Below are 22,372 nucleotides of genomic sequence, written 5' to 3' on the forward strand. Positions count from 1 at the left end.
CTTGCTCACTAGACAGAAGCGCGCTCTGCAAGTCCACCTCCGAGCCACACGAATATCCCTCGGCTGTGCTGAATGTGCAATTTCACTAGTCTCTTTAAGGGACCGGTCAGATAAGGAGACACGCTTTTCTATTCTTCACATTAATGCCAAAAGATCCGGTGTCACATAATTGTCTCAAGCAGGTACCTCCCTCACTCCTTCCATATAGCACTTCGAGACGAGGCCCGTTAAGATCTTTACCTTTCTACTGTCGGGAAGAAGGCGGCTTGTACCAAAAGCAAGTAACAGGCACGGCGTAGGACACGTTAATTAATGTATGTCAGTTGGTGACCTGAACAAGAAGTCTCAGTTCTCACCAACCTCTCGAGGTGAGATACATTTTTCTTTTCCTGAATGCAGTAAGAAGAGAGGTACCGTGAGGTCTGATCCCAACCTTCTTATCTTGATGTTTGCGCGGCCCCTGTAAAACCTTTCTAGAGAGGTCCTAACAAGCCCGACATCACTGTCAAGATGACTCCACCGCACTGAGGAGGCTACAAGGTTGTTTGGCCTCATCCTTTGCGGTCACAAGAGCAATTTCCATATGCAAGCTGCAAGGGAGGACTGAGCTGGGCTGTCTATGGACAGAACGCCCAAAGATCCAACACCAGAAGCTAGGCCCAGGGACTAGAGGCCCCTACGCTTCAGAGACTGCCGCTGCCACCTTCCCTTTCTTATTTTCACATGGTCCTGACAAGCATCAGACTGAAGGGTAAGGTCCAGGCAGGACACAGTCTAGACAGGAGGGCATCTGTTTTTACCCCACCACACAAAAGTAAAACTGGAAACTTCTCCCTGCTCAAGAGAGTCCAAGGACCTGGTTTTCATAGCAACAGAAGAGAAACCAACTTGTCTATTGCTCTAATGACTACAGTGGACCCAAGAGTTTCACCAGTAACTCAGTAAGCCACTACATTTCAGTTATCAATAAGCTAAAAGGCACTGGTAGGTGAACACTTGCCTCCCAGGAGTTACTCCCAGAATGAGTTTAATTTTACAGTCAATTTTTTTTTTTTTTTTTTTTTTTTTTTAACAACACAGTGCAGTTTGAGCTTATCTTTGCCATTGGATGAGATACCATGAGATACAAAACAAAGCAGATGCCCAGAATTCATGGAGAACATGGATTCTGAATCAGCACAGCTTATGTGGAAGTTCTTACACACAGACGCAAGTGCAAGTGAAATGCATCTGTAACATGGCTGGTTACGCCACGATGACAAATTTAATTTTCAATTAGCATTCTTCAGAGATGATTAGCAAAATCTTTATCCGCCTACGACTGACACGCATCACATTTCCATGGATTCAAGGCAAACAGAGAAGACACTTTAAGAAAACATTTGAACGTGCGTAATTCATCTTTCCCTTTCTGCACAGAAACCCAGTCAATGCCACCTGAGATGGATTCCTGACTTGATAAGAAGGGATCCTAGACAGAAAGGTAAATTGGAAACGGAGGGAAGGTGATGAACTGCCTTCAAATAAGAAAGGTTTTAACAGCTGAAAAGACAGATAACCTTCAGAGACAAGCATCTAACTTGTCAGAAACTAGATGCTTCAGACAGCACCTCTCTGCTTGCCTCACGTCTTCCCCAGCTGGAAACTCAGAGCTACTTGCAGCCCACCCGTGCTGCGGCAGGCAGTCGAGGGGTTCATGCAATGCCTCCTTAGTCTTTGCAGGAAAGCCAAGGTCCAAAGTCTGCCCAAAATCCTTCCCCAATTCCCCATGCTACCCTCTCTCCAGATAGCATCCAGGGACTTTATCTATCAAACCTGTGCTGCAGTTTTGGTACTGATGGGTGAGGGATTGACTGGAGGGGTCACCCTAGGTGGGACGAGCTGTCGGAAACCCGGTCTACCCTCGGGCAACTGGTGGTAACTACGGGCACCACGTGCTTCCTCCATTTCTCTCTCATAGCATCATTTCTGATGCTTGCTTCAGACTGCCCACGAGTCAGTGCTCTTTGTAGCACTTCCTTTCATTACGAAAAAAACTCCAACCCCCTCTATGAATCACCATGACGCAGGTAGGAAACAGATACGAATGCTTGGTATTAAAGGGAGAAAAAAATAATTCCAAAATACAGTCTGGGGTGCTCCTCAGAAAGACACAATGGCCAGCAGGCGGTCACTGCCTGCGACACGTCATCCCAGAGGGAACTGCAGGGCCATCCTGGGCTTAAAGAGCCTTACAGACCCAATTCTGCTGCCAAACTGCAGCACTAACCCCAACAGATCGACAGGCACCAGCACAAACAAAAGCACATCACCAGCTGCCCACTACCAAAATCCTACTGGCTGGAAACGCACTAAGAACCTTCCAAGATTTGTCCTATGAAGAACTTGGCTTTTGGTAGACATTCCTAGCCCTGATAATGCCATGATGTTCTTCCAACAACACCCTCAGCAGCACTGTCCCCACCACAGAGAAAAGCCCCGACAAAAAGCGGTTTTCATTTTGGTCTTTACAACATGCAAGCACCGTACCGCAGCCCAGTGGGGTTTGTTTCGGCAGAGGACATCTGCGTCGTGAAGAGCTTGCTGGTAGTTCTTCATTGACGTACAGAGTTCTGCTCGCTGTGCTATTAGTGAACACTTGCAAGGAGCTGGAAAACAAAAAAGGTTACAAGGAACTACATTAAAAGAAGCACTAGTAGGTGTTAAATATGGTAACATAATTTGCAGCCAGATGAACCTAAAAAGTACTTCTGCACAATGGTTACTTTTATACTGGTCTGTAAAGGAAAAAAAGGCAATTCCTTTCTTCTTTCCTTCCTAAAATATATTCCTGTCACCCTGGAAGCAATCTCTTCATTTCATCTAGCAGGACAGATTTCATATTCACATGCAGGATGTCAACTGCTCTTCCCTCGCTTCACTTACAGGGTGCTTAAGAAAGCAAAAGGAAAAAAAAAGCCAAGTGTTTTTCCCCTCAGCATGGCTTTGCTTGGAAGAAAATAGCATATGCAGAAGTCGCCAGTGCAGGACTTCAGCTAAAACACTTCCCATAAGCCAGTCATCAAGAAAAACGCATGCAGCCTTCACATTTCATACCCACTTGCTACCCGTGCACCTTGCCCTCCCTGGGAAGGCAAACCTCTAATGATCACATACATCGCCTCAGCACCCACACATTCACGAACCGTTCAGTTTGCATGGACTGTGAACATCTCGAGCGCTCTTATTCTGTCCTTTCCTAAGGTCTCCAAAACACATTTTAAGACGGAAATCCAGCTCCAATGTAAAGTTTCACAGAAAAACTTTGGTTGGTCCACGTTCAGCTTGTCCACCAGGACCTCCAGGTCTTTTCTGCAGTGCTGCTCTAAGCCCAGCCTGTCCTGTTGCATGAGGTTATTCTGTCCCAGGTGTGCTTGCCTTTGCTGCAGTAGGCAAGGCTGGTCAGCTCATGCCCCAGGTTGTTGGTCTGAAGGGCAGTCCTGCACTCCAGCACATCAACCGCTTCTTCCTCCCCCAGTTTGGTGTCATGACCAAACTTGCTGACAGTGCACTCTGCCCACTCATCAAGGTCATTAAAAAGGTGTTGAACCGCGTTAGTCCCATTACCAAGGTCTGAGCAATGCCACCAGTAGCTGTCTGCCCAGCAGGTCTCTAGCCATTAACCACCATCCTGTCCCCTGATGGTCCAGCCAGTTCTCCACCCATCCCACCTCTACCGCCCCACCTTGGCCAGAAGGATGCTGTGGCAGGCTGCGTCAGCAGCATTGCAAAAACACACTAAGCCCCAAACAACACTCTCCCTTTGTCTACCAAAGAAGTTATCTCATCTTAGAAGATGAGATTTAGGCGTGATTTTGCTCTTGGTCACTCTTGTCCTTCGTATGCCAGGAACGGCCTGCAGAGGCATGGAAGATGATTGCTGGATAGAGGCAGCATAGTGCGGTAACCCTTACCCAAACGTGAGCTGGTTAAAACGGTCGTAACCAGGATTAAATTTTGAAAAGTGTTAATCCAAGGTGTGCCGAGAGACAGTACTCCCTCATTTCTACAAATGTTAAACGTCACCTCCAAGCTAGTGCTCTCAAGTCTTTTCCTGCAAGTGTCACCTCCTGTACATCCCTACGCACAGCTCTTATCTCTGTACCTCTCCCACGTGCTTTGGCTTCTCTGTTTGCATCTCACTACAGCACGAGCATCCTAAACACATCCTCAGTAACAGCACATCACCCATACAGAGCCCAGGCACACAACCCAGTGTGCACAGACACCACAGATGCACACAGTAAACTCCTAACTGCTGTAGGTGACACTGCTCATAAAGTTCAAGCACCTATCAGGAGGGATAGCCCAAAGAAGGGGCCAGCAGGTCAAGGGAGGTGATTCTCCCCCTTTACTCTGTTCTTGTGAGACCCAACCTGGAGTACTGTGTTCAGCTCTGGGGTCCCCAGCATAAGAAGGACACAGACCTGCTAAAGTGGGTCCAGAGGAGGGACACAATGATGATCTGAGGGCTGGAGCACCTCTCCTATGAAGACACACTGAAAGAGTCGGAGTTGTTCAGCCTGGAGAACAGAAGGCTCCAGGGAGACCTTCTAGCAGCCTTCTAGTACCTAAAGGGGGCCTACAAGAAAGCTGGAGAGGGACTTTTTACAAGGGCATGTAGTGATAGGACAAGGGGCAATGGATTTAAACTGAAAGAGGGCAGATTTCGATTAGATCTAAGGAAGAAATTTTTTTACAATGAGGGTGGTGAAACACTGGAACAGGTTGTCCAGAGAAGTTGTGGCTGCCCCATCCCTAGAGGTGTTCAAGATCAGATTGGATGAGGCTTTGAGCAACCTGGTGTAGTGGAGGGTGTCCCTGCCTGTGGCAGGGGGGTTGGAACTAGATGATCTTAAAGGTCTCTTGCAACGCAAACCATTTTATGATTCTAAGACTACAAAACTGATTGGTTTTGTCTTGGTTTAGTTTTTCAACTCTTAGTGCTGCTGACTGCTATAGTGATCCACATTTCTAGCTGGCAATTCTTAAAGACACTGCAAGTTGAAAGAAATGGCAAGCTATTGACCCAAGATCTTAGAAGCACGCACTTTATGCTTTTAATAGATGCTCAAATAGGAAATTATTTAAAAATACATAATTATTTAATTTAATTACCATTAAAGCAGTCTGTGTCTTCTGCTTGTACTAAATACAAATGCATACCCCGTATTTCCATCACTGTACCTGCTGCAGGGTATGCCAAGGTGGGTAGATGCAGTAGGCAGAGGTACATGCCTCCACAGCCAAGCAGACCACTGGGTGGGCTGTTTTTTGGCACCACGAGGGAAAGGAAGCAGCCTGAGATGAGGGGAACAGGCAAGCCAGCTTCCCGCTTCTCTTCACGACTGCACATTTCAGTCTCACTGCCGCTTCCTAGCCCTTTCCAGCACACAATTCAGCACGGTGCGTACGTTCAGCAGACTCAGGTAGAGAGAACTGTTTCACCGGCTCTTGGGATCTTGTTTCCACTGCAAAAGTCATAAGCAAAAAATGCCACAGCGGTGTGGCAAAGGCTGCAAGTCCTCCTGAAGCACAGTCCAAAGGCTCTCACAACATGAAGGGAAAACAACAACCTACTGAAAAAAACAAACAGCTCCAAAGCAAACCAGAAAAAGCTCCATGTATTCAGGGCTCGTACCTCTTGTTCACAGAGTCTCAATCGCAAAGCGTAAGGTGTGACCCATTTTAATGAATAACTGGCGAGGAATGTTTAGTTAACAGAGAGCAAGAAGGGGTAAAAAAAGCCAGCTTTGCTAAAGAGAGCAGTGTTTACGAGACTATAGCATAACAGCTTTTCTATAGTGAGATGAAGCAGCTAGACAAGATGCCGTAGCTGGAGCGGTGCCAAGCCTCCTTCATCCAAGCTCACCCGACGTGGAGATATGGCGGCGCAGCCCTAAAGCTCGCCAGCTCTGTGCCCAACCCATGCGTCCCCTGGTCCCCAGCCTCCCGCTGCCACCGAAACCATCCTGGGAGAGTCCATGGCCAGTCCCAGGGCAAGGCTAGATGGACTGACACACCATGTCACTAGAACTGCGGCATCAGCTGGCTGACTCCAACTTAGGATATGTGTGGAAGTAGGAAGAAAAAAGCAAATACTCAGTTACAGCCCAACTAGCTACAGGGTTTCTATAAGGACTGTGACAGCGAGTTGTTCCATGCCACCACACATGCCATGGTGAAAAAAAAAATTAGTCACAGAAGGTGGATGGAGAGGGCTTGAGGACACAGTTTGTGAACGCTGCCAGAAGCTGGTATATTACAATAACTGTCAAGTTTATTGAGCTGGGGAGGGAAGAAAAAAGTTACACAATAGCCAACAGTTTGTTTTAAAATAACGTGCCCATTCTTTCTTCTGGAGGTTAAAGAAGAAAAGATTTCTTTTATTAAATGACTTATTATTTCAGGCCAAATTAAAAAAGAAAAGCGTAGAAAATTTTACTGTTTCCACAATACCAGCAGATGGCATTTCCTGAATCAAACTCTTCTGGGAGCCTGCAGCTGCACAGCAAAATTTATGTCCTTGTCAGCATCACGGATCCACCGCTGAGGCTCCCAGGATCTGCGGCTCCGGGCAGCCGGGACACAGAGAATTCCTCAGAGCCACAGGTCCTGGGAGCCTTCTCACGGAGTTCCCTCCCTCTATCCCAGCCATAATCCCAAGGCATCAGACAAACCTTGGCCAAAGCAGCACCCAGAGCAGAGGGGCTTGCCAGATCTCTGCATCCAGGACACTCCTTGGGACCGCTAAGTATTGCCTACCCCAAGTGTGGTCGCCAGCCTGGATTTTCCAAAATCGTTAACTTTCCATTCACACTACCTTTGCACTCATTTGCAGATGTTTGTTAGACTGTGCTTTTTCTTACGCAGAAGCTAACACCCAAAATTACTTTTCCAGATATGCCCAAGCATTCCAGTTTAAAAAAAACCCAAACCTACACTGCCATGAGATAGGGAGGCTGACAGGACAACAGGACTCCCCAAAATCTCCTGTGCCAGGAAGGTAATTAGAGAATTCTCCAAACTGACTATTGATGAAAATAAAAGTTTTACTGTAATAAAACACTGCTGAGATTTCTTCCAGGAACTCAGCACAGAAAGAACAAGTTTAAAGTTGCTAGAACTCCCTAATCCTCCTTATCTGACATTTCTTCCTAGAAAAGCAAGTTATATTCGAATCTATTTCAATCCTACGCATACTTCCTAAACGCATGAGCAGAACTGAAACACCGTCACTGCAAAAACACTTCTCAGTCTTGCTAGCAAGAGTCAGCCTGCACAGGACTTCAGGGGGAATTTTTCCCACATTTTAAAGAAACTTCTGCCCCTGGAGAGAGGAACAAATTTGGCTTGCTTTGTTACGTTATGCATTCAATTCTGAACAATTCAGTATTGAAAGCCTTTTCATAAGCTTGAAAAATAATACGAAACATCCATTTTCACTTCAGTGAGAAATTAGCAAGATTTAGTGATGAAAGGAGTGTAGGCAGGTGCCTTGGGCCTGCTGCCTCAGTGATAGTAGGGGGTGATATGTGTAGTCAGGAGCAACACACAAGTTGCCTAGAGGTAAAAGAGAATCCCAAAAATAACAGCTCAGGTAATAAAACTTCCCCCCCTAGGGGTGCAGTGGGGTCGAAAGCCCAACTTACGTGCTTCTATACGAACGCACGCAGTATGGGCAATAAACAAGAGGAACTGGAAGCTCTTGCTATCCGGGGAAACTACGACATAGTTGCCATCACTGAAACATGGTGGGATGACTCGTATAACTGGAGTGCTACCATGGATGGCTACAAGCTCTTCAGGAGGGATAGGAGAGGTAGAAGGGATGGTGGGTTGCCCTGTATGTAAGGGAAGATCTAAACTGTTTAGAGTTAAATGTTGGGGATGACCTAGTAGAATGTCTGTGGGTGAAAATCAAAGAGGGGCCTATGAAGGCGGATATTGTAGTGGGTATCTGCTACAGGCCACCCTATCAGGACAGTGAGGCTGATGAGCTATTCTTTAAACAACTGGGGGAAGTCTCGCGCTCACTAGCCCTTGTCCTTATGGGTGACTTTAACCTGCCTGATGTCTGTTGGAAGTATAACATGGCAGTCAGGAAACAGTCTAGGCGGTTCCTGCAGAGTGTGGAGGACAACTTCCTCTCACAACTGGTTAGTGAACCGACTAGAGAAGGAGCTCCCCTAGACCTGCTGTTTGTGAACAGAGAAGGTCTTGTGGGAGATGTGAAGGTTGGAGGACGCCTGGGGCTTAGTGACCACGAGATAATAGAATTCTCAATTCTAGGGGAAGTTAGGAGGGGGAACACTAAAACGGCCAAGCTGGACTTTGGGAGAGCTGACTTTGGGCTGTTTAGAAGTCTGGTTAACAAAGTCCAATGGGAGACAGCTCTCAAGGGTAAGGGGGCGCAGGAGGGATGGTTACTATTCAAAAAGGAAATTCTGGAGGCACAGGAGCGAGCTGTCCCTGTGTGCCGGAAGTCGAGCCGCCGGGGTAGAAAACCAGCTTGGATAACAAAGGAGATTTGGGAACATCTCAAAAGAAAAAGGGATGTCTACAAGTCTTGGAAGAATGGGCAGGCATCCAGGAATCAATACAGGGAGGAAGTTAGGGCATGTAGGGAGATAATCAGGGAGGCAAAAGCCCAATTGGAACTTAGACTAGCCAGCTCCGTAAGGGACAACAAAAAGTCTTTCTATAAATATATTAATAACAAAAGGAGGGCTAAAGATCACCTCCAGCCCCTACTGGACTCAGGGGGTATGTTAGTCACTAGGGATGAAGACAAGGCTGAGGTCCTTAATGCCTTCTTTGCCTCAGTCTTTAATAATAAGGTCAGTAGTTCCCAGGTGAGCTGGCCTATGGTGTCTGAGAGCAGGGAGGGAGAGCAGATCGAAGCTCCTGTGATCCAAGAGGAACGGGTCAAGGATCTGCTCCTTTGGCTGGATGCCCACAAGTCTATGGGGCCTGATGGTATCCACCCGAGAGTCCTGAGAGAGCTGGCGGATGTCATTGCCAAACCCCTGTCCATTATCTTTGGGCAGTCTTGGCTCACTGGGGAAGTTCCGCTGGACTGGAGGCTGGCGGATGTTACCCCCATTTACAAAAAAAGGGCGGAAGGAGGATCCAGGGAACTACAGGCCTGTCAGTCTGACCTCGGTGACGGGTAAAGTCATGGAACAGGTTATCTTGAGTGCTATTAATGAGCACATACAGGTTAACCGGGTGATCAGGCCCAGTCAACATGGGTTTATGAAAGGCAGGTCTTGCCAATCAAACCTGATCACCTTCTATGACAGGGCGACCCGCCTGGTTGACGAGGGAAGGGCTGTGGATGTAGTTTTCCTGGACCTCAGTAAAGCCTTTGATACAGTTTCTCATAGTGTTCTGGTGGAGAAACTGGTAACTGCTGGCCTGGATAGGCACACCCTCCTTTGGGTTAAAAACTGGCTGGATGGCCGGGCCCAAAGAGTGGTGGTAAATGGGGCTAAATCCGGCTGGAGGCCGGTCACCAGTGGGGTTCCCCAGGGCTCAGTGCTGGGTCCAGTTCTGTTTAACATCTTTATCAATGACCTGGATGAGGGGATTGAATGTACCCTCAGTAAATTTGCGGACGACACCAAGCTGGGAGGCTGTGTCGATCTGCTCGAGGGTAGGGAGGCCCTTCAGAGGGATTTGAACAGACTGGATCGTTGGGCTGAGGCCAATGGCATGAGCTTTAATAAGGCCAAGTGCAGAGTCCTTCACTTGGGGTATAAAAACCCCAAGCATCGCTATAGGCTCGGGGAGGAGTGGCTGGAGAGCTGCCTGGCGGAGAAGGACCTGGGGGTGTTGGTTGACTACCAGCTTGATATGAGCCAGCAGTGTGCCCAGGTGGCCAAAAAGGCCAATGGGATACTGGCGTGTATCAAGAATAGTGTGACCAGCAGGAGCAGGGAAGTGATCCTGCTCCTGTACTCGGCACTGGTGAGGCCGCACCTGGAATATTGTGTCCAGTTTTGGGCCCCTCGCTTTAAGAGAGATATTGAGCTCCTGGAGCGAGTCCAAAGAAGGGCGACTAAACTGGTCAAGGGGCTGGAAAATAAAACTTATGAGGAGCGGCTGAGGGAGTTGGGGCTGTTTAGCCTGGAGAAGAGGAGGCTGAGGGGAGACCTGATTACGGCCTATAAATACTTGAGAAAAGATGGTGGGGAGTTAGGGAAAGGGCTCTTTACATTAGTGATGGGTGATAGAACAAGAGGAAATGGGCATAAGCTTAGCCAGGGGAGATTCAGGTTGGATGTTAGGAAGTATTTCTTCTCTGAAAGGGTTGTCAGCCACTGGAATAAGCTGCCCAGGGAGGTGGTTGAGTCCCCATCCCTGGATGTGTTTAAGAATAGGGTGGATGAGCTACTTGAGGATATGGTTTAATGGGGATTAGGGATGGTTGGACTCGATGATCTCTAAGGTCTTTTCCAACCTAGAAATCTATGAATCTATGAACTGAATAACAAGCTAAGTTTTCTCCTCCAGACTTCATGCAGACAAGTCTATGCACAAAAAAATGGATGCACGGAGGTTGTTTGGTTGGGGTGGAGGGGGAGAGCAGGGGAAGGTGCATCCTTGATAGAACAATTAACAGAAGCAGTAAAGACATTTAGGACATTCAAAGAGAACTCTGTTCTAAAGTAAAGATGAAAAACAAGGTCAGCTTCCCAAAACTGATTAAGAGGGACAGTGAACTTGATATGTACTTGCAAACAGCAAGCCCACATTTTCTAACTTATGAGCTCACAGTAACTGGATTAATAACTGGATTTTTTTTAAATTAATGTCTTCTGAATATTGTGGCATTTCCTTCCTGCACATACATCAGTAGCAACCTTCAGCAGGTGAAAAAAAACCCAAAACCCCAGAGGAAGCGTGCAAGAGGTTTTGGTGTGCAGAGGATGCAAAGAAGAAAACCTCTTCCTCCGTAAGTCCACTCTTGCAACCAAGCACAATTCAACCGTGATTAGGAAGAAGACACTTGCAAAGACCACTTCGCAGGCAAATGGAACACCTCTTTCCACCGCTCCGCTCAGAGCCTGCGCCACCAACCTGCCACAGATGTGCAAAAAATCTCTTTCCTTATCTACGCTCATGTTGCCCACAGCTAGCGTAATAAAACACATCTCCACTGATGGAGTCTGTCTCCCATCAAGCTCTATTCATTCTGTTTTCTTTTATCTTCACACAGATATGAAGTATTTTTCTCCATATTCTTCTTCTTTCTGAAGTGGTCATTACAAATTTCAAAAAGGTATGCCAAGCCAAAGTTCTCTTTCCTGTCACCTCCATGAGGAAGCCAATTCAGATGCCACCAGAGCACTCCAGTACAGCTTGTCTGCATTAAGCAGCTACAGAGCCAGTCCATGCCCGATTGGGACCTCATCTCCACATGCAGCCTAAGCACACTGAGACGAAAAAGCAGAGGAGACCAATTTAAACCAGGGTGGACAAATCACAGCCATCACTTCACTGGCAGAATTGAAGCTGCAACCCTCTCCCCTTGCTGTCCCACCCCAAAAGAGAGGGCCTCCCCCCATTTCTTTGCCCTGCAGCATGCTTACCTAGGTGCTCCCTGGTCTGAGGGACAGGGAGGCATCAAGAAACTCCTGTATTATCACTTTGACTGAAAGAAAGGACACTGGTGACAGATGAGCTGGATTATTCTTAAGAACATAAAATTTAAGACAGAATTACCTTATTTCCAGGCCTCTGTATTTTGCTGTTCAGAAGTCCAGACTTAAGAACACAGATTTTTTCAGTGTGCTGGACAAAATGCTTTGGATTCCCAGCAGTTTTATTTCGAGCTCAGTGAATAAATCCTCAGCTAGGAAGCTCCATACATTATTTAAAGCCGGACTGTCATGATCACTAAGCACAGCTCATCGCCACTCCCATCATTACTCAAGAGAAACATTGTTAAGGGAAGTTATATGCTACCTGGAAGAAGAGCTGCTACACAGAAGGTGCAGCTAACTTAGAACCCTTGCTTTTGGACTGGACCTCTAGCCTAATGAGGCAGAAGCATGCCAGACCAATTACATTAACCTACGGTTTAGTTTGTATTTCCACAACTGCAAAGCCAGTGATAACCTTCTTTACAACCAATTAAGTGACAAATTGCATGGTATGGCAAAAGTCCTCAATTCAAGAGTGTCCCAGTGTAAAGCTAGGTGCGATATATTATTTCATTAGCCCTCCTATCCAAATCCTAATTTTTCAACATTTTTGCTAGATGCACGTAGCTCTTTCCAGATAAAATAGGATGAATGCACACCACCTCCCTACATTTTTAGCTCCCATTCTACCCTTTGGACATTCGGGCACTGCTTCAGGTGACGTACTCCAAATCAATCCATGGCTGCCTGGCACTAGTATAATAAAACCATTAAGTACACAAATGCAACTCATGTTCAATGTTTACTAGTTCTCCCTGTATTTAGTTTGGTGTTCTGGTAAGGTTTCCTACCAAAGCCTCTGTCAGAACTGAGGTATCCTCTCCAACAGCAGGTACAGACTGTCCCAAAGCAAAACACCTACAGATTGAAGCATGAAGACGTAACAAGTAAGCTTCAAAGCATCCCAGGAGGCCAAACCCCTGGCTGACCTCTAAAACACCCACGGAAAATCCCACCACCCTCCCCAGGAACGGAGAGCTGTGCTAGGTGTACATGCATCTGTGACTGCAAGGAGACTCCAAAGCTGCTTCGCAGCCAGGCAGCACCAGCCAAGTAGAGCTGCCACGATCAGAGTTAACAAGACCAATTTACAGCCAGATATTCTATCATAATATGACTTCACTGGTGATAATCCAGTTGCCCTTTTTGTCACGATCCATATATAAGCTACATTTCTATTGTTTACTCTTCAAGTCTCCATAACCTTCTCTTTTTCCAGTTAAAGCTTATTTCAGCCCAGAATCTGACTCTCTGCAAGTTGCACAAAGGTCCTTCTTGTTTCTCAGTTACTACTCCACTTCTTCTGTCCTCAAATAAAGAAAATCAATTAAAATGTTTGTAAAAGGGAAAAGGAGTGGTGCAGTATCCTACTAATTTTCAGATTAGGAAGCATAAGGCAGTTTGAAGAGACTTCAGCCATCCCAGAGAATGAGCTATACCTCCATATGAGAAAGTCTGAAGAATTTTTGAAGTAGTTCAATTATTTATAGGAAATTACATCTGAGTGATATCATAGGAGGGGGGGAAATGAAATCTCCATCTTAAGCGGTATGTAACTAAGTTACATGAGCAATGTTAACTTCTTAAAAAAACACACCCAAAGATTGTCTGCTGTACAGCATGACGTCTCCTCCCCTTCATGCCCATGATGGATAAGCCTCCTGTCCACCGTGGCCTTAGTCTTGCAGCCCTGCAAGGCCCCTGCCTGCAGCAGATCCTCGTCAAGCCAGCAAAACTTTCAGAGATCCAACTACAAGATCCAAGCTTTCAGCCTCAAGCACTTTACAAGCCAGGAGTAATACGAGCTCCCGCTCCAAAGTACTTGACACGTTTCCAGTGGTGTCATATATGAAGTATTTACTACTATTTTTCAAGCACTACCTCAGTAAAAAAGGAGGGACTGAGGGACAGAAGTTTGCAAAATATTTTATGTTTAAAAATAACGCTCAGGCTACTGCAACAGTCTCTAGGTAACCTTGACTCCTACTTTTACACATTTTTCTGCCCCTGTAAAATAGATCAAACAGGTTTTGGAGACACGCTTTAAGCGGATTCCAAGAGGCACTTTTACAGAGGGATGGGAAAGTTCCTTTTTTTAGCACAAATCCTCTAAGCAGCAAGCATCTACCATTTTTTGTAGCATGTAGTTTCAGAAAGACTGCCTCTCATTCTTCACTTAGAAGTCGCACTTTCCTTTAGGAGCAACAAAACTAAATATTCTTCTGATAAAATTATTAAAAAGACTGAACTGTTTACTGTTCCAGGAGTCATGACAGCTGTCTACCATGGCTTTTTTTTTTTTTCTTTTTTCTCCTCCAAATGGCTGGTACAACATCAAAGACTTACTTCTTTACTGAAAGTAAAGAAACCAGAAAGTGTTCTCAAGACCCTGTGAGGAAGGAAGATTTGGTCAATCTCTTTTTTACCACATGAAAAAAAGACAAGTGACCTTATATTTAAATAGCAATCTTCTAGAAATAGTATATAAAAAGAAAAGAGACAATTAAAGTGTACTAATTCATATATTCACACATGGGGTGTGTGTGGACGATCTCTGGTGGTTTTCTTTGAACAATGCGACTTCAGTGCAAGTGCATCACTGAGGGGCACAAGTCCTTAGAAAACATCAGCACAATTAATAAAATGTGTACTATAGCACCAGTCATCTTTATAGAAAAATGTAAGCACAGTTTTCTAAATAGAGTTCAGCAGCTTCCCCTTGCAGACAGGGACTCTTCTTCGCTGCTTCTGACCCTGACCCATGACTAACACAGAAACCGTTCACCTGACAGGTCTGCAGAGGATAGCACCAAGATGACATCCCACCACCCCATCAAGAAATTCTGATGATCTTTTTTCACCCCTTATCTGAAACCACTCAGAAGCAGGCTGGGAAGGAAAATGCCCCAGCAAATAATTTTCAGGGCATGGCAAAACGCTTGCCCATCATCTTATCACTGTAAGCACTCAGTCCCAACTCTAAGAACACCTGGCTGGAAGTTTACCTATGCCATGCTCTCCAGGAAGCAGCGTAACACCACAATCCAACATTTACCTAGCAGGAAAATCCACAGCAGTTGCTCTTGAAACAACTTGCACTGAAACATCACTTAAAATAAGAAGGTCCGTAGCTTTAACAGCTTGAGAGCCAGTATGGAAGGTCAAGAGACACTTATTTTCTATGTGCACACAGCAAGATTTTTTTACCTATTTAAGAGTTACCAATGTAAAGAGGAAGGGGAAGGGAAGGAAAAGCCAAAGATACATTATCAACTACCCACCTACCTAGCTGGTACACCAAGAGTAGCGTAAGTGATCATTTGCCAAGACATTGATGTGAACAACTGTCTATATAGACCAGAGAAGACAGGATAGGTCAAGAAGGCCACAATGGTTTGCAGATACTCTGTATTGAGATCAAACCATCCTACTTGCTGCCTGAGCAAAGCAGTGGCCACAAGCTCAGGAGCAAGGAGGCAGTACCAAGCCCCTCACCACACAAACTCAATGCTTGGCATGAGAGGGCGATGGGGGTACAGTGACCCCCAAGCAGGAACACCGCCAGCGTGCTACCTGAAATGATCCAGTGAGTTAGGCTAAGGAGCAGGAACCAGCTCTGAACTACCATCTCAAGAGGCTCCATCTGCTTGCGAACAGGTGTATTTGCCTGATGCTCCCTTTATGGCTTTTTTCTGCTGCCTCTTGGCCTGCTCTGCCCCTTCAACTCAATTCTTATGAAGGGAGAATTCGGAAGGTGCCCCATGAACTGCTTGACCACAAAATAAATTAGTGCTGAGTGGCCACATCGAGCTTTCTTTTGGATCAGGCCAATTTATGGTGAAGCTCCACTGCGATGAGAGGGTAGAAATCTCTCTCCCCTAATGTCTGGCCAATAGAAGCGGATCCTCCCCTTCCTGTCAAAGCTCAGGAAAGCTCCTACATTTTGTTTCTACCAATTCCCTAAACACCAGCCTGTGGACAGGAGGCCAGCATGCAGCTCTCCACCCCAGGATATGTGAGATGAAGCATCTCCAGCAGCCTCTCCCTTGCATGCTCTGCAGCACACTACCTCTGACACTACATCAGGATTGATACAGACTTGCGTCCTCGGCCTTTCCCACACCATCCTGTATCCACTGGAAACACAGATTCACACAGAGGGCTTCGGAACAACAGGCTCCCTTTGCATACATATCCATCATTTCCACAAGGGCGTGTAATGATAGGACATGGGGCAGTGGCTTTAAACTGAAAAGAGAGTAGATTTCAATTAGATCTAAGGAAGAAATTTTTCACTCTGAGGGTGGTGAGGCACTGGAACAGGTTGCCCAGAAAAGATGTAGATGCCTCATCCCTGGAAGTGTTAAAGGCCAGGTTGGATGAGGCTTTGAGCAACCTAGTGTAGTGGAAAGCATCCCTGCCCATGGCAGAGGGGTTGGAACTAGATGATCTTGAAGGTCCCTTCCAACCCAATGATTCTATGATCATTAACTCCACCATGTTTTAGAACTCTGATATAGTTGAGCTTTATCTCCTATGAACTTTTTCTGAAACCCCTTGGAGGAAAAAGTACTAAAACACTGGGCAATTTGACAGCTACATGAAATCTGTTTCTGCTCAGAAAGAGCCCATCACACAGAAGTAAACACAACCACGCCAAGGGATCGCTGTGGCTTTTACTGCTCTCTGGAGACAGCAACACTTCTCAGGCTTGGCAGACTCCAAAGGGACACTTCGCAGCAGCAGGTAATTACATGCCGGAGCCAACACACTTCACGCAGAAACACCGGTGTCCGGATACGATGTGTGCCACTGCACTGGAAGCCAGACACGATTGCACCGCGTGCAGCAGGCAAGCAAGCACCCACTGCATCGCGCCACAGGAGCAGGGGCACGGCCATCCCTCCCCGCCCGAAGAAGCCCATTTGGGCTTTGGGTCAGGCAGGCGCAGTGGTGGGGACAGCCCTTCCCAGCGGAGCTGCAGCCCGGCACACTGGCTTGAGAGACCGCCGGAGACGTGGAACCACTGACACAGCTCAGGACCCAGTGCTATTACAAAAAAAAACCAACAGCAGCAGGAAGCGTCAGAGGACAGCACCACTGGCCTTTTTGTCTCCAAGCAGGTGTCCTCAGGCTTCTTTAGGGGAAAGGCGCAGGATGCGAACAGGCTATCTCAGTACCAAGAGGGACACAGAGAAACGCCGGCTGAAGGCACGAGCCACTGCCACCCAAACCCCCTTACACTCCACGTGTGTTTGCTTACGAGCGTGCCCTCCACCCAAGGAGAGCTCGGTCTCCTTCAGAGCCATATAGCATCTTATTTTAAAAGCAGCAGACTAGCACAAATTGTACAATATGATCCTGTTTGGTCTGCACAAGACAGTATTTTTTGATAAATACTGTTCCCCAAGAGTGAACTTTGTTGTCACGCTCCCACCTCTGCCATGATACAGTCTTTGGCTGTATAAAGTTACATCTGGTACTTGAGAAAAGATAACGATCTTCCCTAAGAAGCAACAGCCACCTGCTACCTCTGTAATTGGGAATCGCTTTCTAGAATTAAAAAAAAAAAGCCACACCAAAAAACCCAAACAAACAAAACCCAAAAGCATATCCTCAAAACACCTATATTAATTTGTCACCAAAACCTAGCTTCCTCTACTTTCAGGCATTCAGCTTAAGGGTTCTGTAAACGTGGACATACAGAAACAACTATACTCCTCCCAGGCACAGTCCCTCCAGAGAGCATCTCCATCAGAGAGCAGCAGGTCAGAAGAAAAAGGGTGAGGAAAGCACCTACCGCACAAAAAAAAACCCAAACCAACGCTGCACGCGTTTTTATATTTTAAACTGAAATATATTATATTTTAAACTGAAATATTTTATATTTTAAACTGAAATATATTTCAGTTTAGTTGACCTAAGAATTCATATAATCAGAAGACCAGTTAGAAAAGAAGGGATGGCAGAGAGGACGCCCACCTCTGATAGCCCAGCTCTGAATTTTATCTGTGCGGGGAACAGCCTTGAGAGTGAGATTCAGACAATATTCGATATTATGATGGCTGAACAGCATAAAGCTTGGCACAAAGAGCAATCCAGCTGGAAACAAATGCTTCCTTTCAAGCAGCCTGACATGCGCTTGCTTTGAAGTTGTGGTAATTAGATACCTTGCAATAATGAGGGATCTATTCAAAGTCTACCGCAGCAAAAAAGCCAGCCACTTTGTTTAAAACAGGACAGATCACCAAGCTGTGGGCATCTCAAGAGGACTAGAAGGATCAAGTAGTAAAGCTGATTTTCTTAAAAAACAACAAAGCCATGCAACCACGCTTAAATCCCTACCAGAGTCTATCAGAGCAAACACGGGAGCAGTGCTGGCACTGTAGATCTGACAGTTAAGGACAAAAGATGAAGATACTTGCTCAGAGTAAGCTTTTGCGAGACTAACTAGTTCAACTGGAAAAGGCTGACAACTTGAAGGCATGCAGATCTCTTCCAAGACCTGAAATTAAGAGCAGATATTCCAGATTGTACTGGAAATAAGTGTACTGGCTACAAGACAAGAACCTTTTATAGTTTAGACTGGAAGCACCTCGAGAACTAAAATGCAAATCAGAAGACGAAAGGCCAAAACCAGAATGAGAGAAGTGATCAGTAACTGGAAAACTTGCTTTAATATTACATCACATGAAGCCAGCTGTTGCAGATGGAGCAGTCAAGTACTCCACAAGAAACACCAGTAAAAAAAAAAATCCCACCGAACTGTGCATCCTGCCAAGAAGCCTGGAGTTTTACCTAACTTTATACAGCAATTGTACAATCAACGTGCTCATGTGTCTTCAGTCTCTAAAAAGAAATTTAAAGGATACCCAGGCCCTTAACTCTCAGTAGTAATACATATGCAGCTGGAGGTTAAACAAAGCAGTTATTTTCTCACACATTAAAAATCTTAAATACCTGACAGTGGCTCATAAGCATTTCAAGTTGCCCATATGCTAACACTTAAGAGGTCCTGAACAGTTAGAAAACAGCCATCTTTTTTTTTTTTCTCTCCTATTTACTGCAATACTTGGCTGGAAAGCAAGAAGGTAAGAACTGGTTAAGAACTGTGGTTAAGAATTTCAGAACACAAGGCTCAGACAGCAGTTCGACCTGTGAGACACAGCATCAGCACACACGATACAGGAAAAAAGATGAAGGGCTTGGGGGTGGGCAGCCCTTCAGCCAGGAATTGGAATCCACTACTGAGATGTTACAACACGTCAGCCTATAGTTTTAGGATTTGAAAATCTAGCATGATATCTGCTATTATTTTCAATTAGAATTTTTTAAAAGAAATATCTTATTAAGCAATTTTAGCGTCACTGACCAAGTGAAGAGTTTCTGAACTGATTCCCAGTGCACTCAGGAAATCAAAGACGACAGAAATAAGGACACTGCAAGGGATTTATCTCGAGACCCTGACATGCAGCAGCCATGGCTGGAGATATGTGCTCCAGAGACAGGAGGGGAAAGGACAGGCCGTGCAGAGTGCCAGCAGTACACTACGGTCTTCCCTCTCCTTCCACCCCCATGCAGACGCAGCACGAAGCGCGTGCAACAGCAAGAAACAGTTTTCCAAAAGTCACGTCAAGCACTTACTTCATTGCCGAGACACTATTTTCCCCAGCAGTGGGACCCTGAACCCAAAACTTTAAGAGGCTCCAATACTGAAAACTCACTGTACCCAGCAGTGACCTACATCAAGCCTCTCCCCTCCCTCTGCTTCACCTTCTGTCTTGAGCTCTCCATCCTGCCCTACTTTTCTAGAGATTACTTCAGCTAAACCACCTAATAGTTTTACAGAGAGGACTCAGCCAGGACTGAAAACTTGTCACATCCAGCTGGAAAAGTGGAATAAATAGCCCAAGTAACAGTTTCCATGTCCAGCAGCAGCTGAGAGGTGATAGCAAGCTACGCTATCCAAAACTCTCGTATCTCAGATTCCAATCGTGCAACTGCAGCAAAAAATTAAAGCAAGTCAGGGACCAGCATAATGGTGTATCTCTTTCCACAGCAGCCAGCATAAAGATTTCATAGATTTCTAGGTTGGAAAAGACCTTAGAGATCATCCAGTCCAACCATCCCTAATCCCTCAATGAAAAAAAAAAAAAAATCACAGCCATTTATACCGAGATGTAAAAACTAGGAACAAGGAAACCAGTTTTACTCAAAGTAGGGAAGAAGCCCTTCCACAGAGGGAAGGCATGGCTTTCTCTACATTTGTCTTCCTAAGAAATCTACCCACAGGATTTCGTCTCTGTTGAAACAAGACTTGAGGCTTTTCTCCCCTCTTCCTCCTCAATGGAGCCAAACATGCATCACGCTCAGACTGGAGGAACGGCAGATCTCGGGGGGATTTGCTGAGATCCCGGCTCTTCCCAGCTACACGCCTCTCTCTCCAGGCGCTCCAGAGACTCGTGGCGCTCCTGCACCACCCCCGCCGCTCGCAGAGCAAACAAGACGGGAGCACGCCCGCACACAAGCATTACTATAAGGCTACAAACGAGCGAGCAGGATCCACCTACTACTCGGCGCAGAGACTGAAAACAACCCAGTTTTGACAAACTAAGGCTGCCATCGGTTTGGCAGAGGAGGAAGGCAGACCGTGCCGGTTTTATTTAAACCCCGGCTCTTCAGGGAATACTTTGCACACAGAAATACCGATATAGAGGTGACACTCCACACACGGGCGGGTGATCTCTGCAGATTTATCTTCACTGTTTTGCACAGTTAAAGATAAAAGGACATTTGCTGAGCCTTTATGCCTACTGATATTTCATTGAGCGTTGCCAAAGGCTGCGTTTCGCCGAAAATGCAACCCCATGTCGCTAACGGAGCCGATCCACACCCCCCTTTCTCCCGCGAATCCGCGATAGGGCTTAACACGACCGCCACTGCGTATCCTTTACTAAAAGATGGTTTCCCCACAAATAGGAAAGCGGGTTTTCTAGAAATACTGCATAATGAGTCATCGACTGCAGGCAGTCAAGCGCCAGGCACCTTCAGAGCAAGGACAAAAATAACAGCGGAACAAAAATAGCCATTCATTTGAGGGGGAAGGGGGGAGTGAGGAGACCCGGCGCGAGGATTCATTCTCAAAACTTCCCCCAGCTGCCCTCTCCCACCATTCACCCCAAATCCACTCCCCGCGGGGAGGGGTGGGGGGGCAGCCTGGGGACCGGCGGGCAGCGCTGCCCCCGCCTCGCCTCGCCCCCCCCCCCCCTCCTCCTCCTCCTCCACCGCCCCCTCCCGCTCCCCGCAAGCCGCCGCCGCCGCTCACCCATCTCCAGGGCCTGGTTGTACTTCTCCAGGGCGGCCGGCAGCTCCTGGCGCTCCCGCAGCGCGTCGCCCTCGGCGCGGAGCCGCCGCGCCCGGCTCTCGGCGCCGAACCACTTGTGCAGCAGGTTGCCCAGCACCACGTTGACCCGCGGGCGGGCGGCGGCGGGCGATGCCGACGAGGCGGCGGGGGTCGTCTCGGCGGGGCGGCGCGGGCGGTGGCAGCGGCCGCAGTCGCCGGGCTCGGCGCAGCGGCGGCAGTGGGTGTGCCCGCAGTGCAGGGTCACCGGCTCGCACAGCAGCCGCCGGCACAGCGGGCAGGCGAAGAGCTCGGGCGGGCGGCAGCACGCCGGGTCGCCGAGCCCCTCGCCCTCCGCTGCTCCGCCGCCGCCGGGTCCACCGCTCCCCCAGGGCGGGAGACGCAGCTCCTTGTCGCGGATGCTGAGGGCGAAGCTCTCGGCCAGCTCCCGCAGCTCCTCGGGCCGCAGCCGCCCCAGCCGCGCCGCCGCACCGTAGGCGTCCAGCGCCTCAGCCATGCGGCCGGCCCGCGCCAGCGCGTCGGCGCGGCGGAGGCACAGGCCCCGCTCGGGCTGCGGCAGCCCCGCCAGCTCCGAGCCGTAGATCTCGGCCGCCAGCTCGAAGTTGCCGCCGCGGAAGGCCTCCTCCGCTACCTGCAGCATCTCGGCGCAGGGTCCCCCCGCCGCCGCCGCGGACCCGGTCCCGGCGGCGGGGGGCAGCGCGCAGGGCCCCGGGCCCAGCTCCATGCCCGCGCGGCGCCGCCGGCCCCGGGCCGCCCTACTCCATGCCGGGCCCGCGGCGCTGCCGACTCCGGCTCCTTCCTGGGAGGGGACGGCGACGGAAGGGAAGGAGAGAGGGGGCGGGTCACATCGCTGCAGCAGGGGGGCGGCTCCCGGGCGGGGGGGGGGGAGGGGGGAAGAGAACGACGGGTGACGGCGGAGGGGAGGGGGGAGATGGGGGGCAGCTCGCACCGCCCCCGCGGGCCCAGCTCCCGGCTTATGTAAGGGGCGGCCGATTGTGTAAGCCGCCTCCGGCCGCCCTCCCCCGGGGCGGCGGCGCGGCGGGGCCGAGGCAGCGCTCCTTCCCTTTCTTTCCTCCCTCCCTCCGGGCCCGCCCGGTGGCCGCCGCCAGGTGCCGGTGCCGCACGTGCCCGCCTGCCGCCGCGCCCGCACGTGCTCCCGGCTCGGCGGCGGCGGCTCCCTGCTGCCGCGGGAGTAGGGCGGGCGGGGGGGGGGCCGTTTCCGCTGTGCGGCTCCTGCTGGGCTCAGCCTCTTCCTTCCCGT

General features: G+C 48.3%; 1 protein-coding gene across 1 annotated transcript in view; it reads right to left on the reverse strand.

Moving 5' to 3' along the window:
• Positions 1 to 21,835, reverse strand: part of LONRF2 (LON peptidase N-terminal domain and ring finger 2) — a 34,804-nt gene extending 12,969 nt beyond the window's left edge. The window contains exons 1-2 of the mRNA XM_086610031.1: positions 21,076 to 21,835; positions 2,530 to 2,648 (exon numbers count right to left, since the gene is read on the reverse strand). Of these exons, the coding sequence (XP_086466157.1) occupies positions 2,530 to 2,648; positions 21,076 to 21,835 (879 nt within the window). The remainder of the gene's footprint in view (positions 1 to 2,529; positions 2,649 to 21,075) is intronic.
• Between the last annotated feature and the right edge of the window lie 537 nt (positions 21,836 to 22,372).

This window comes from Tauraco erythrolophus, chromosome 1 (genome assembly GCF_009769465.1).
Source record: "Tauraco erythrolophus isolate bTauEry1 chromosome 1, bTauEry1.pri, whole genome shotgun sequence".
NCBI classification, from domain to species: Eukaryota; Metazoa; Chordata; class Aves; order Musophagiformes; family Musophagidae; genus Tauraco; species Tauraco erythrolophus.